The following is a 14026-nucleotide window of genomic DNA, read 5'->3' as shown; positions in this document are numbered from 1 at the left end:
AAACTTGGAAGAGTTCTGTAAATTTCAGTGAGTATCATTATTATTGTTCTTTGCCCCCAAATTGTAAATTAAATGTCATACCAGCCTCAGTTTCCCAGGGAAAAATATGGAGGTGGGGAAAATCCTGCCTTTTTTTTTTGCTGAAGGCTTGGAGAGCTGCAAAGGATGCTTGGTGAGAAAGCCTTCACACTCATGTGGTTTCAGGATGACTTCTGTGGGTCCCTTCTCCCTATGGTCTCAGAGCTGGTGGCAGGGAGGGTCATTCTATCTTCTCTCCCTTGGAAGTCCTCCTTGAAGGCTCTCAAGAGAATCAGCTTCAGGGACCGTCTTTTCTTATTCTTCCAGAAGTTGCCAACAAAGAAGTAGACAACAGGGTTGGCACTGCTGTTTATGCAGGAGAGAAGCTCAAAGACAATGGAGACATACCTGGGGACGGGCACTCTGAACCCAAAGTGCACAATAAACCAACCCTTCTGGGGAAGGCCGAGGAAAAGGAAGACGAGGATGGTCACCAGGATGGTGACATGGAGCTTGGCAGGGTGGTGATGCTGAGAGAACTTCCAGGACTTCAGGAAGAGGATCAGGCTGGAGAGAACCATCAGCGGCGTGGATACCAGGAAGTTAAGAACACAGCTAAAAATATTGATGATGATTCTCCAGGTCTCATAGGTGTCCCCCATGTAGATCTCAAAGTAAAACTCCAGGACTGCCATGAAAACTGAGAGGGACCAAATGAAAGCGCAGATGGCAGGAGATTTCTTCTTCAAATGGTGGGATCTGTACCAGAGAGGATAGAGCATGGACAGACACCTCTCCACACTGATGACCGTCAGGAATCCCAGCCCTGTATTGTACATAAACATATTGAATACAAGGGTTCCGTGACATATATAAAACATATGGTATATGGTAAGAAGCTTGCTAGTATATATGTAAAGAATCTTGGCAAGATACCAGATGACTCGTCCCAGGAGGAAGCTGAAGTCAGCAACTGTCAGATTGAGGATGTAGATGGTGAAGTGGCTTCTTTTAATATGGAAACCGAGAGACCAGAGAACAGTGCCATTCCCCAGCAGCCCACACAGGCAAATGATCAAATTAAAGAAGATCATGATAGGGGGTTCTGTGCCGGGACCATTGTTGGGGAAACAGGTCTTCATTTTCTGGCTACCATGAGTGGAATTATTGCAGGTCATCTTTTGAATAGGTGGGAATTATAAATTTGTGAAAAAGCAAATGTGCTGCCTCAAGAAGTCTTCAATCAGATTCTGAGTGACCCCTTGGGTATGTTACAATGGGGATGCCTTTTGTGTGCGCATTGGAGTCGATGGTTTCTGAGGCTCCTTCTAATTCTCAGCTCCTGTGATTCTGTGATACTGAATTGATCTGGTATGGAGGTAGTGAGATGTAATTGGTACCTTCTGGATTTTTCTCATACACCTGCTAAAAATGAGAAGAGAGATGTGAGCTAATGATTCTGAGGTTGGGTCCATGGCTTACCAGAAAGATGGCAGTGTGCTCAAACCAGGGATGAATAAAGCAGAGAAAGAGATCTATAGCACACTCTCAGTAAGAAATGTGGATGAGAATTTTAAAAGAAAATCATAGCAAAGGATCTCAGTAATATATTGTTAAAGTTATTCATAATGACCAAGGTATGAAAGGATAATTCAATGTTAGGAAAACAGCATGCAATAATTGTTCATGCAAACAACAAAGTAACAAAAGCATGGTGATTGTATCCTTTAAGATAAAATAGATCTATGATTTCACCAGCATTGGGTACTACAGATGAGTCCCCAACTCCCTTTACTGATGTAGGTTAATAACTACTATGCAGCTTATAGTCTTAGAGCATTGCCTGGGGTGATGAGAAGCTATGTGCCTTGCTTCAGGTCACAAAACCAACATGTATCAGAGTCAAGACTGGAAGTCAGGTCTTCTGGGCTTCAATGCCAGATCTCTGTCCATCATGCCATGCTGCCTTCTCCATCAACAAATGCAGAATTCAGCATTTAACTTCTGGTTAAATCCTAAAAAAGCACAGACATAATCGGTCCCTTCTTCAATATGAACTGGTTTGTATCCACAAGGAGGTCTTATTCTTTCCAATGGTGAAGCACCAGAAGCTTTCTCAGTAAGTACAGGGGTAGAACAAGAACGAACCTTTCCCCACCATTTTGGAACAAAATTTTGGAACTGCTATGGCAGTGATGAATCTGGAAAGAAGCTATTTGAGGGGATTGATAGCATCAGCAAAGTAGAATAATATAAAATAAACAAGAATATTATCATTTCTATATAAGTTTGAGCCCCCAAACCCCAACCATAAGGAAGCCATGGTAAAGGAAAGTCCATTTAAATAACTACAAAAGGCAGAAAATATCTAGGGGTGTAAAGGAAAACAAATGGCCAAATGAGCAATGCCAACATAATAAAAAGTGGCATACCACTGTGGCAGGAGCAATATCCTAAACTCTGACCCCCCACCCCCTACCTTGATGCAAGTTGGCCACGAAGTGTCACTGAACTTAGCATCAGGAAGACCTCAGTTCAAATCTGACCACAGATATTAACTGTATGACCCTGGGCATCACTTAATCTCTGGCTGCCTCAGTTTCCTCAACTGTAAAATGGGGGTAATAACAGCATCTCAGGGTTGTTGTGAGGATCAAATGAGATATTTTTAAAGCATTTAGCACAGTGCCTGGTGCATAGTAGGTGCTTTATAAATGATTATTCCCTTCTCCATTTGTCCCCCCACCCCCATCCTCATGTAAAATAGGCTATGCAAAAAGGCACTGAGACACTCCTTGAGACTTGGTTGGCTGAGGGGACTAAAGGTTCAGACCATTGACGTCAGTTCCTCACATGGTGGATGATGACGGGTGATGATGTGGGTAAGGGAGCCACACTCTGCTTAATCAGTTCTAAGTCTTCTCAATGCTTAGCCTTCTTGAACATCCTTCTCCTGCTATGGGTAAGCAAATCTTTTTGTTAACTGTTCACCAGGCTCAGGAGTATCTCATTTTGTTCCAGTATCACTGAAAATTGTGATTGTAAGCTCCTTGAAGGCAGGGACTAACTTTTGCCTCTTTTTGTATTCCCAGTGCTTAGCACAATGCCTGACACACAGGCGGTGCTTAATAAATGTTTATTGATTGATTGACATCAAAACTAAACTACCAGGGGACTGATGGGCTCAGCCCAGCCCAGGCTGATGATGCCCAAACAAGTGTCTAGAGTGACTTAGAGAAACAGAGATTCTATTGATAAACAAGGAAGAGTTGATCTTGTCAATCCAGGTGGAAGTCAGGTTCAGAGAAGTCAGCTCCTAACAAGGCATGTAGAAGATTCATAGAGCTGCAGTCAGTCAGCTAACAAGCATTTATTAAATGCCTGTGACGTGCCAGGCATTGTGCTAAGCTGGAGAAAGGTGAGTGGTGAGAAGCCTCGTGGAACTTGATAAAGGTTGGGCAGAGGCAGATGCCACAAGGAGCGGGGACAAGACTCCAGGAGCAAGGGATTGTGGGTAGCTCAGGTACCAAAGAGTGTCCGGGCAGGCTGTGTGGTTGAAATCTCCTCCACACCCACTACAACCCCCCCCCCCCCCAGGTGTTAATTCTGTATCGCCTTTATATCCTTGGGCTGAGAAAGTCTGTTTACTTTCTTCTTTTTAAACATTTACTTTATCTTTATAAACAGTGTTAACCACAGGCATTTGCTAGTTTGGGTGTACTTTGGGAATGAACTTAAGAGGAAACAACTGAGAGGGGAACTTTTTAAGGAAAGAGGAAGGGAGAGATCCAACACTATGTTTTTTCTGTGCGCTGTTGCTGGCCGGGCGTTCAAAGCTAGAAAAGATGAAGAATTACAGATATTTTGACACAATGTCCTGGTGTAGGAAGGAATATTTCTACTAAGATGTGATGAGTCAGAAGGAGGGGGAGGCGGGTGGCAAATAGAAGCAGTTGAACAGCCTTTCTCACCAACCCACCTTGGTTGCAAATACAATAATGGAAACACTCGCAAACTAACCAGATTATTGTAACATCCTATCTCAGCCTCAGGGAGCAAATGCTGAAATCTAACTCCCTCTTCCCAGTCTAGAGGTGGGGAGCTTGGAGTACGGGATGGGACAGATGTTCTCAGTCTTGGCTTCACACATTTTTCTTTGCTAATAGTAATAGCACTTGATAAATAGCATCTCATTTTGTCGTCACAAAAACACTAGGAGGGGGCAGCTAGGTGGCGCAGTGGATAGAGCACTGGCCCTAGATTCAGGAGGACCTGAGTTCAAATAGGGCCTCAGACACTTGACACGAACTAACTGTGTGACCCTGGGCAAGTCATTTAACCCCAGTTGCCTCACCAAAAAACAAAACAAACCCCCCCCCCCAAATCCCCTAGGAGTTAGGTGCTATTATTATTCCCCTTTTATGTATAAGGAAGCCAAGGCAGCCAAAGGTCAGGTGACCTGTCCAGGGTCACACCATTCCCACTATTTGAAGCAGGATTTGAACTCATCTTCCTGATGGTGAGTACAGTGCTTTATCCACTGTGCTCTGAGCTGTCTCTTGTTACAAGGGAAGGTTCAAGAGCGGTATGTGAGGATAGGAAGGGAGATGTGATGGTTGCATAATTTTTAAGCAAGGTGTATTTTAAAAACTCAACTGCATTGGCAGGGAATGAAGCTCGCCAGCTGGGCACCGGTGGTGGTCAGCATCTGTCAGAGAATCATAGACTTGAAGCCAGAAGGGGGCATGGTGGTCGTCTTATCCATTTTACAGATGAGGGAAGGGGCGCTCAGGGGGCAGTGACAAGGTCACAGATAGCAAGCGGCAGAGCTGGGGTTCAAGTTCAGCTGTTCTTCAGGGCCCAGAGAAATCGGGCTTCTAGGACTCCAGGAGGCAGTGATTACAGAAGAGTGAGGTGAGGGTCGCCCTTGGTGTCCCCTAGTGAGCCAGGGCTAGCCTGGCTTTTAGTTCATGGTTCAGATTAACTGAAGTCCCAGGCATTTAGTGCCCCAACCAGTCTCCCTTTGTCTGAACATTCTCTGAAAAATCCTGATTATGGCTCTGTTCACTCATGGGGAGAAGATTCTTCCAGTCACACTAAGAGCTCACACTTAGGCAGCACTTCACAGTTTAGAAACCACTGCGACTGGAGAGGCAGGGGGTGCAGACATTATTCCCATTCGACAGATGGGGAAACTGAGGCCCAGAATCAGCCTGAAGTCATACAGCTAGTGAATGGCAGTGTCAGAACTGGAATCTACTGTCCTTTTCCTGCCAGCAAACAGAATGAAGAGGCTTGAATTGAAGGACATTGGGAGACAGCTGTCCTGCCTCTGGGGGTGCTTCCAGGAGCTTTGTCAGTTGATCCCAAGGGTGTGTGTGTGTGTGTGTGTGTGTGTGTGTGCGCGCGCGCACTCACATGTGTTAGGACTTCTCATCCCCCCCATCCCCCCGCCCAATCAACAAATATAATTAAACACAGTTGTCTATGGGACATCCATCCTGAAATGTCCAGAAGACATTTGGCGATGCAGGGCTGAAGATCGAGGAAAGGCCAGGCTGGGATCTGGAGATAAGGGAGTTGTGGAGCCTTTAGGAACTGGTGAGATCACGGATAGAGAGAATGCATGAGAGAGGAGGGGCCGGGACCTGGAGATAAGGGAGTTGTGGAGCCTTTAGGAACTGGTGAGATCACAGATAGAGAGAATGCATGAGAGAGGAGGGGCCGGGACAGGACTTTGGGGAGCATCCACAGGAAAGGGAGGGCTGAGTTGGAGGATGGTTGGGCGAAGGAGACAGAATGAGACTGGGAGGAGAGCTGCGACAGGCTGTGCCATCACCCACACGTTTCAGAACTGAGATTCCCTTTCCCAGCCACAGCCTCCTGTCATTCTACTTCTTCCTCTGTGTCCGACTTCCTAAGTCCATTCTTCATCCTTGCCATGCTCTCCGGTCCCTCCACTGTGCAGTTCTTTCCCCTGCAGTGGCTACTCCCCGCACCCCCTCTCCTTCCTTCCCCGTCCTGATCCCTTGGTGAACCAATTCAGCTCTACCCTGTCCTCTCCTCTCTCTACATATTGCTTTTTTGTGGCTTCAAATATTATCTCTCTGCTATTGATTCTCAGAATAGTTTATCTGGCTTTAACTGGTAGTCTCGCTAGTTCTGCTGCCTATTGGACATCTCAAAGTGGACATCCTGTAGACATCTTACATTCGACATATCCTGGACTGAACTCATCATCTTCCTGCCCAGCCCCTGCTCCCTGACCCAGTAACACTCTGTGGCATTCTTCTCTCTGGGGTCTCCTCCTGCCCCTGGGTCTCGATAATGAGGAAGAGGATTTCTGGAGTCACTAAAAAATGATGAAGCAAGCAAGAAAATCAAGTGCCCACCGCCCATTTTGAAGGGTCAGTGGTAGTCACAGATTTTAGCCTGTGGAGGCAGGTGGGAGAGATGAGAGAAGGCCATGCATGTACAGAGCCTAGAAGAGGCTGGGAGTGTGGGCTTAGATGCTGAGCTCCCTGGAGACGGGAAGCTGATGGGTCCCAGAGTCAGCTCCCAAGGGCTATCAGGGATAGAGGAGTTCCTTTCTGGACCTGTGGAGGAGGTATTCATTCTGGGAGTTCCAACACAGAGAAGTCACAAATAAATAAGTGAAAAAGTCTGTGGTAGTGGGAAGGACCTTGGAAAGGGGGTCAGCAGGCCTGGCTCTTTGTGCTTAGCCTGGAGCATAGAAGGCACTTAAAGTTTATTAATTGATTATTGATTGATTGAGGTATTTTTGTCTCCTAAAAAGCTATGGGACCTTGAAGAAGAAGAATTGACTCCTGGGTCTCTTTTCTTTCATGTTGTTTAGTTGTTCAGTTGTGTCCAACTCTTTGTGCCCCAATTTTTTTTGGGGCAAAGATATTGGAGTAGTTTGCCATTTCCTTCTCGAGCTCATTTTATAGATGAAGAAACTGAGGCAAACAGGGTGAAGTGACTTGCCCAGGGTCACATGGCTAGGAAGTGTCTGAGACTGGATTTGAACTCAAGAAGATGGATCTTTCTGACTCGAAGCCCAGGGCTCTAGCCACTGTGGCACCACATAACCGCATGGGTTATTAATTATTACTACATCCTTCCACCCCATTAGCTGTGTGATGCTGGGCAAGTCAAACCTCTCTGGGCCTTAGTTTCATTATCTCTAAAATGGGGTAATAATACGATATGAGCAGGATATCCCTGAGGATTAAGTGAGATTCTGTCTGTACACATTTTACAAACTTAAATGTTGCCTGTAGAATTCTGATCACTGTTGTCATCATAAAAATGAAATTGGTTGTGAATAAAGCCCAGGATGCTGGAAAGGGGGATCATCCAACACTGGGTGGTCAGAGATAAGAGAATTAGAGAGAGAGAGACATGGAGGGAAGAGACAGACAGGCACTGAAAGGGGGGGACATAGACATGGAGGACAGAGAGAGACAAAGACACACAGAGAAAGATTGGGGGGCAAGGAAGAGAGACAATGATAGAGAGACAGATTGAAAGTCACACAGAGAGACAAAGATCAAGTAAAAAGAGATTGAGAGAGAATGAGAAACAAAGAGATAGAAGTAGACAAAGAGAGACAGAGAGGAATAGCAAGAAAGGGAGGGAAGACAACCAGCCAGAGAGACACAGAAAGATGGAGAAAGATTGAGAGAGACACAGAGAGCCAAAGAGATAAAGATGGAAACAGAGAGAATAAAAGAGAGAGAAATTGAAAGACAGTGACAGAGAGACACACAGAGACAAAAAGGTAGAGACAGAGATAGCAAGAGAGGAAGAGAGGGAAGAGACAGCTAGATAGAGAAACATAAAGATTGAGAGAGACACACAGAGAGCCAAGAGATAAAGATGGAGACAGAGAGAAATTGAGAGAGACTGAGAGAATGACAGAAAGACACACAGAGAGACAGACTGAGAAAGACATAAGGGGAGTAAAGTGACAGACCGACAGAGATAGAGATAGAGAGAGATCGAGAGAGACAGAAAAAGATTGAGAGAGACACAGAGAGATGGGGACAGAGAGAGTCACAGAGAGAGAGATGGGGGATGGTGAGGCAGCGAGGGAAGAAACAGACAGACCAGGGAGGCAAGGAAGAGGGAGAAGGCAGAGGAAGCCCTAGAGAAGGCTCTGTGCTGAGAATGGAGAGGTCGATGTGGTCTCCACAGGGGAGGATATAACAAAAGGAAGGTGCCCAGGAGATGCCCGGGAGGCAGAATGAGGGAAGGCTCCCACCCCACCCCACCCCATCCCAAGCCTTGCTCACCTTCTTCCTGCTCTGGTTCTCTGAGGGTCAGGTAGGCAGCTGTGGCCACTCTGAGGAGGCCAGGCCAGGCCAAGGCAGGTCAGAGCTCTCTGGGAAAGTCCTCGGTGGGGCGGTTGGTCCCTCAGGGCAGCAGAGCAAGTCTGAGAGTCTCTCCGGGTGGTTGGTGATTCATTGAGGGTTATTGCCCAGCTCAGTGTTCCCTGTGACTTCCTGGGCAGGTCGTGCCAGCCAATGTTAGCCCTAGATCTGTAATCAGATGGGGGGCATCCTGTTTACCATATGGCTTCTAAACGGTCTGCTTGCTCATCTGATCCTGATCGCTTCTCCCAGAATGCTCGGACTCTCCCCTCCTGCCTTGCGGAACTGAGGCCCAGCACCACCTGAACCCACCAAGTCAAGAATGGCCCCCAAATGCCCAGCCCCTGGACTGATTCGGCTCCACCTTGGCTCAGGTGAACCAGGCCTGTCCAGGGGCAGCAGCCTCTTCACTGGCCCCCTACTGTGGTAGCTGTGGTCTGGGGGTGGGTGATGGGTGGTGGTGATGTGATGGCAGACGGTAGGGGTGGTTCCTCTGAGCCGGCCCAAGCTGGGAGGCGCTTTCCCTCCTCAAGTGATTGTGAATATTTTTATCTCTCAGCTGAGATGGTTCTCCGGGTTACGAGGCTTAATGGCTAAATCCCAAGCCTTTCAATCTACTTCAGCTTCCCCTCTCTGGCTACTCATCTTCCAGAGAACCCTGCTTTCTCAGGCAGGCATCCCTCTGTGAAGAGAGGTAGCTGGGGAAGCTCTCTACCTGAGGAGACCCCGGGCTTGACCCCGGGTTCAGCCACCTATTGCCCGTACCACTTAATATCTCTGAAAAAATCAGGGGCTTGACCTTGGTGGTCTCCAAGGTCTTGTCAAAGCTGAGGACCATGGACAGAGCTCCCTTATTTCTGTGGCCTATCCCTGTTTGCCCAATTTGGGCAGGGGTGGGGCCCTTCCTAGAATTCTCCTGTGGATCACAAGGACCACCCAGGCTGTTATCTGCTTGTCCTTGGCTCTCCCTCCCTGCCTGACTCATCTCTCCAGCTAGACAAACTTCACAGGCCTTTCCTCAAGTAATTCCTGTCCCACCATCTTGTGCCTCATTCCGGCCCTTTGGGTGATCCTTAGAGACGAGCATGTTCCATGCGTTGTGGCCTATCAATCCAACAACAACCTAGCTACTCCCAACCCAAGACAACAGTGATACGAGGCTCGATACAAAGCCATACTACAGAGAATTACAATATGACACTACCAATCTAGCCTGTTAGCGTGTTGGGGGTTGAAGACGTCATCACAATGACATCACTATGTTGGGGTCAAGGTACCGTGTGTTCAACTATGGCTGATCAGACCAATATGAGCTTGGAAGGCCCTACTACAGGTCAGACACAAATAGTCCACGTGAAGATGTGGGGTGGAGATGGCTCTAAATTTGTGCATCTTGCAAATTTTGAGGCTACAGCAATTCTGTTTTGCTCACAGAGCACAGAGCCTCCTTTGACGTGGGCATGCCGGGCTGGGTGGTCCTGGGCCAGCATCTCCCACATTTCACAGTTGAGTCCAAAGGTCTTCAGAGAGATTTTTTTTTTTTGGATGAGGCAATTGGGGTTAAGTGACTTGCCTAGGGTTACACAGCTAGTAAGTGTTAAGTGTCTGAGGCCAGATTTGAACTCAGGTCCTCTTGAATCCAGGGCCAGTACTCTATCCACTGCACCACCTAGCTGCCCCCTTCAGAGAGATCTTGAAGGTGTTCTTGTATTGCTTCTGATGACCTTCAAGTGGGCAATTTCCTTGTGTGAGTTCTCCATAAAATAGTCTTTTAGGTGAATGTCATGTGACCATTCAAACAACATGGCCAGCCCATTGAAGCTGCACTCTCTGCAGAAGAATTTGAATGCTTGGCAGTTTAGCTTGAGAAAGGACCTCAGTGTCTGGTCCCTCATCCTGCCAGGTGACCTTCAAACCTTCCTAAGGCAATTCAAATGGAGGTGATTCAGTTTCCTGGCATGATGCTGGTAGACTGTCCAGGTGTCACAATGAGATCAGCACAACAGCTCTGTAGACCTTCAGTCTGGTAGTCAGCCTAATACCTCTTCTCTCCCACACTTGCCTTTGGAGTCTCCCAAACACTGAGCTAGCTCTGGCAATACATGCATCAAACGCATCATCTTATGTGGTAATCCCTAGAAAGTACACTGCCAAGGTAAGTGGACTTGTCCCCAGCTGTAACTGTGCTGTCACTGATGGTTCTACGTGTGGATGGTGTGGTGCTGGTTGGTGGAGAACCTCTGTCTTCTTGTTATGAATTATCAGGCTGAAATGAGCACAAGCACCAGAGAATTGACCCATACTTTGTGGCATCTCAGCCTCAGAGGCTGCAGCGATTGTGCAATCATCTTTGAACAAAAAGTCACACACCAATTTTTCTTCCACTTTAGTCTTGGCTTGTAGCCTTTTCAAATTAAATCATTTGCCATCAGTGTGGTGGCTGACCTTGATGTCGTTTTCATCCTCAATGAAGGCACCTGAAAACATCATCCTAAAAAACACAGGAGGAAGCACTCAACCTTGCTTTACTCCACTGGTGACTGGGAAAGTTCCAGAGCATTGTCCCTTATCCAGAACCCGTGTAAGCATGCCATCTGGAACTGCTGTACAATATGGATGAACTCCTCCAGGCAACCAAATTTTGACCTGATTTTCCCTAAACCCTCATGACTGACCATATCAAAGGCTTTGCTCAGATCAGTGAAGGTTGTGCACAGACCTCTGTTCTGCTCCTGGCATTTCCTCTGGAGTGGCTGGGCAGCAAGCACCATATCAATTGTTCCTCAGCCCTTTCTGAGGCCACATGGGCTCTCAGATAGATGACCATCTTCCAGATGAAGGATTGGTCTATTAAGGAGGACTCTGGCAAGAATCTTGCCAGCAATGACTAAGAGAGACTGCCTGTGGTCGTCACCCTACAACCTATGTTCTTGACCTTTAGAGAGAGATGGACGATGGCGGCATCCTTGAATTCCTGGGGGATAACCTCCTCTTGCTATATAACCCAGAAGATTTCAATCAGCTTTTGTTTGAGTGGTGAGCCCCCTGCCTTGTACATCTCAGCACCAGAAGCCTAATGACTTTCAAAACCTCTTCTTCAGTTGGAAGTTCAACTAGAGAGAGATTGACTTCAACCTGAGGTATACAGTCAGTGGCTTCAGCATTGACTGATGATGGTCTGTTGAGAGCAGGATGGAAGTCCAGGACCACACCCTTATCACTAATCAATGTGACTCCATCAGCACTGGGTAGTTGAGATACAACGAGAGTCTTTGGCCCATACGTATCCTTCAGGGCATTATAAAAGCACTTTGGATTGTTACTAGCAGCATAAAACTGAATTTCATCTACCTTCTTATGGAGCCAAGAATCCTGCATCTCTCTGAAACTTCACTTGTGCTTTACTTCCTCCCGCCTGTTTAGAATTTTATTTTCCAAATTACAGGTAAAAACAAATTTTGACATCAATTTTTTTTTTGCGGGCAATTGGGGTTAAGTGACTTGCCCAGGGTCACACAGCCAGTAAGTGTTAAGTGTCTGAGGCCGGATTTGAATTCAGGTCCTCCTGAATCCAGGGCTGGTGCTCTATCCACTGTGCCATCTAGCTGCCCCTTGACATTAATTTTTTAAAACTTTGTGTTCCAACTTCTCTTCCTCCCTCCCTTCCCACCCCCACCCCCAAGAACTCAAGCAATTCAATATAAGTTATACATGAGTTATACATGAGTAGTCATTCAAAACATCTCCACATTTGCTAGGTCGTGAGAGAAAACAGATAAAAACAAAACTTCATATTAAGGAACTGTCAAAAATATGCTTCAATCTGTTTTCAGATACCATGAGTTCTTTCTCTGTAGATGGATTGCAATTTTCATAAGTCCTTCAGAGCTATATAGGATCCTTGCCTTGCTGAAAATACCCACGAGTTTCCCAGTAGATCATTTTACACTATTGCTGTTATTTTGTGTACAGTACATTTCACTCTGCTTCAGTTCATGTGGGTCTTTCCAGGTTTTTCTGATAGCATCCTGTTCATCATAACTTTTATATAGTATCTTAAACTTGACAAAGAATTTTCTTCACAATAGCCCAGCAAAGTAGGTACCATACATTTTGCCATTATAGTCAATCATCATAACTATTTCCCTCCATTCTATTCCCTTCCCATGATATTTACTCTATTTTCTATCTTCTTTGCCCTCTCTTCTTTCACCCTTCCCTCCTTATCCTCTTCCCCTCCTACTTTCCTGTAGGGTTATATAGATTACTCCTCCCAATTGGATATGTATGTTATTCCCTCCTCGAGCCTACTCTGATGAGATTAAGGCCTTTGAGCTAATTCTGTGTTCTAAATTTTTCTTCCTCCCTCCCTCCCCAGCCCTCCCTATGAAATCAAGCAATTCAATATAAGTTATACAGGGGGGAGCTAGGTTGTGCAGTGGATAAAGCACTAGCACTGAATTCGGGAGGACCTGAGTTCAAATCCAGCCTCAAACACTTACTAGCTGTGTGACCCTGGGCAAGTCACTTGACCCCCATTGCCCCACCAAAACAAAAACAATATAAGTTATACATGTTGTACTTTACTTTTGTTGGAGTTAAATACTGCCTTTCTAGAGATGCATGAACTACCTTACGGGCAAACTCTGTCGAGTTCTTGTTTTTCATTTAGCAGCTTCTGAATTCCACATTATGTTCTTCAAACCAATCTTGATGTTTGTGAGTGTTCTGACCCAGATGAGCAGATGCAGTCCTGTACACCAAATCTCTAAAAGCTGTCCACTCCTTTTCTGCTCCACAGTTGTCCATTGTGTGTTGGCTCAGCTTATCCTCCAAATTATCAATAAAATGTTCATGCTCAGAAAATCACTTGAATATGGTGACATTAAATCTTCTGGTAGTCATTTTGCCTTGGGACTGCTGCTATTGAATGCAACTATTTAGCTTGGAAAGAATAAGTGTGTGACTGGTCCAGCACTCTGTACCACACATTGCCTCCATCACTCTCATGTCCTGTCTGGCTCTTCTCTTTACAATGACATAGTCTATGAAATGCCAATGTTTGCTATGAGGGTGTATCCACAAAGTTTTATTATGTTTAGGTAAATGGAAGACAGTGCTGGTGATGAGAAAGTCATGAGATGCACAATCTTCAGTAGTAAGTGACCATTGCTGTTTTTGACTGCATTCCTCCCAAAGACTCCATGCCATGGCTGATAGTCTGTGTCTGCTCTTGTATTAAAGTCACCCAGAATTACATGCTTGTCCTCTTTTGGCACATTGATAATGAGGGTCTCCAAGTCTTTAAAAACATTTATTTTTACCTCATGGTGGAAGCAAGGACACTGATGATGGTGGAGTGGCACTTTCCTGCAAGTGGCAATTGTATTGTCAGGAGCCTGTTATTTGCTCCTTTCAGAGGGAGTGCAAGCTTGTTGACTAGATTAGTTTTGGTTGGGAAATCTAGGGCAGCTTCATGGTGCTCCCTTTCCCTGCGGTCATTCCAGAAGAACATGTATCCAGTCTCTACTTCAGTCAGATGGCCTTCACTTACCAGCCTCATTTCACTCAGGGCTGTGACACCCGCTGAGTTCTCTCCCAAGAGCTGTTGGTCTACTGGATTTTGTGTTGTC

The 14026-nt window shown here is 46.1% G+C and overlaps 1 protein-coding gene across 1 annotated transcript; it reads right to left on the bottom strand.

The window, feature by feature from the left end:
- Positions 1-200: 200 nt before the first annotated feature.
- On the bottom strand, positions 201-1196 carry LOC122731776 (proto-oncogene Mas-like). The gene has a single exon (XM_043972050.1). It carries the CDS (start codon positions 1194-1196, stop codon positions 201-203), a length of 996 nt encoding a protein of 331 aa, XP_043827985.1.
- Positions 1197-14026: the final 12830 nt, after the last annotated feature.

The sequence above is a fragment of the Dromiciops gliroides genome, chromosome 6 (assembly GCF_019393635.1).
Source record: "Dromiciops gliroides isolate mDroGli1 chromosome 6, mDroGli1.pri, whole genome shotgun sequence".
NCBI classification, from domain to species: domain Eukaryota; kingdom Metazoa; phylum Chordata; class Mammalia; order Microbiotheria; family Microbiotheriidae; genus Dromiciops; species Dromiciops gliroides.
This window is presented reverse-complemented; position numbering and strand designations above follow the sequence as displayed.

Excerpts from the sequence above, each read along its gene's own strand:
- LOC122731776 (XM_043972050.1), bottom strand. The coding sequence starts at position 1,196 with ATGACCTGCAATAATTCCACTCATGGTAGCCAGAAAATGAAGACCTGT.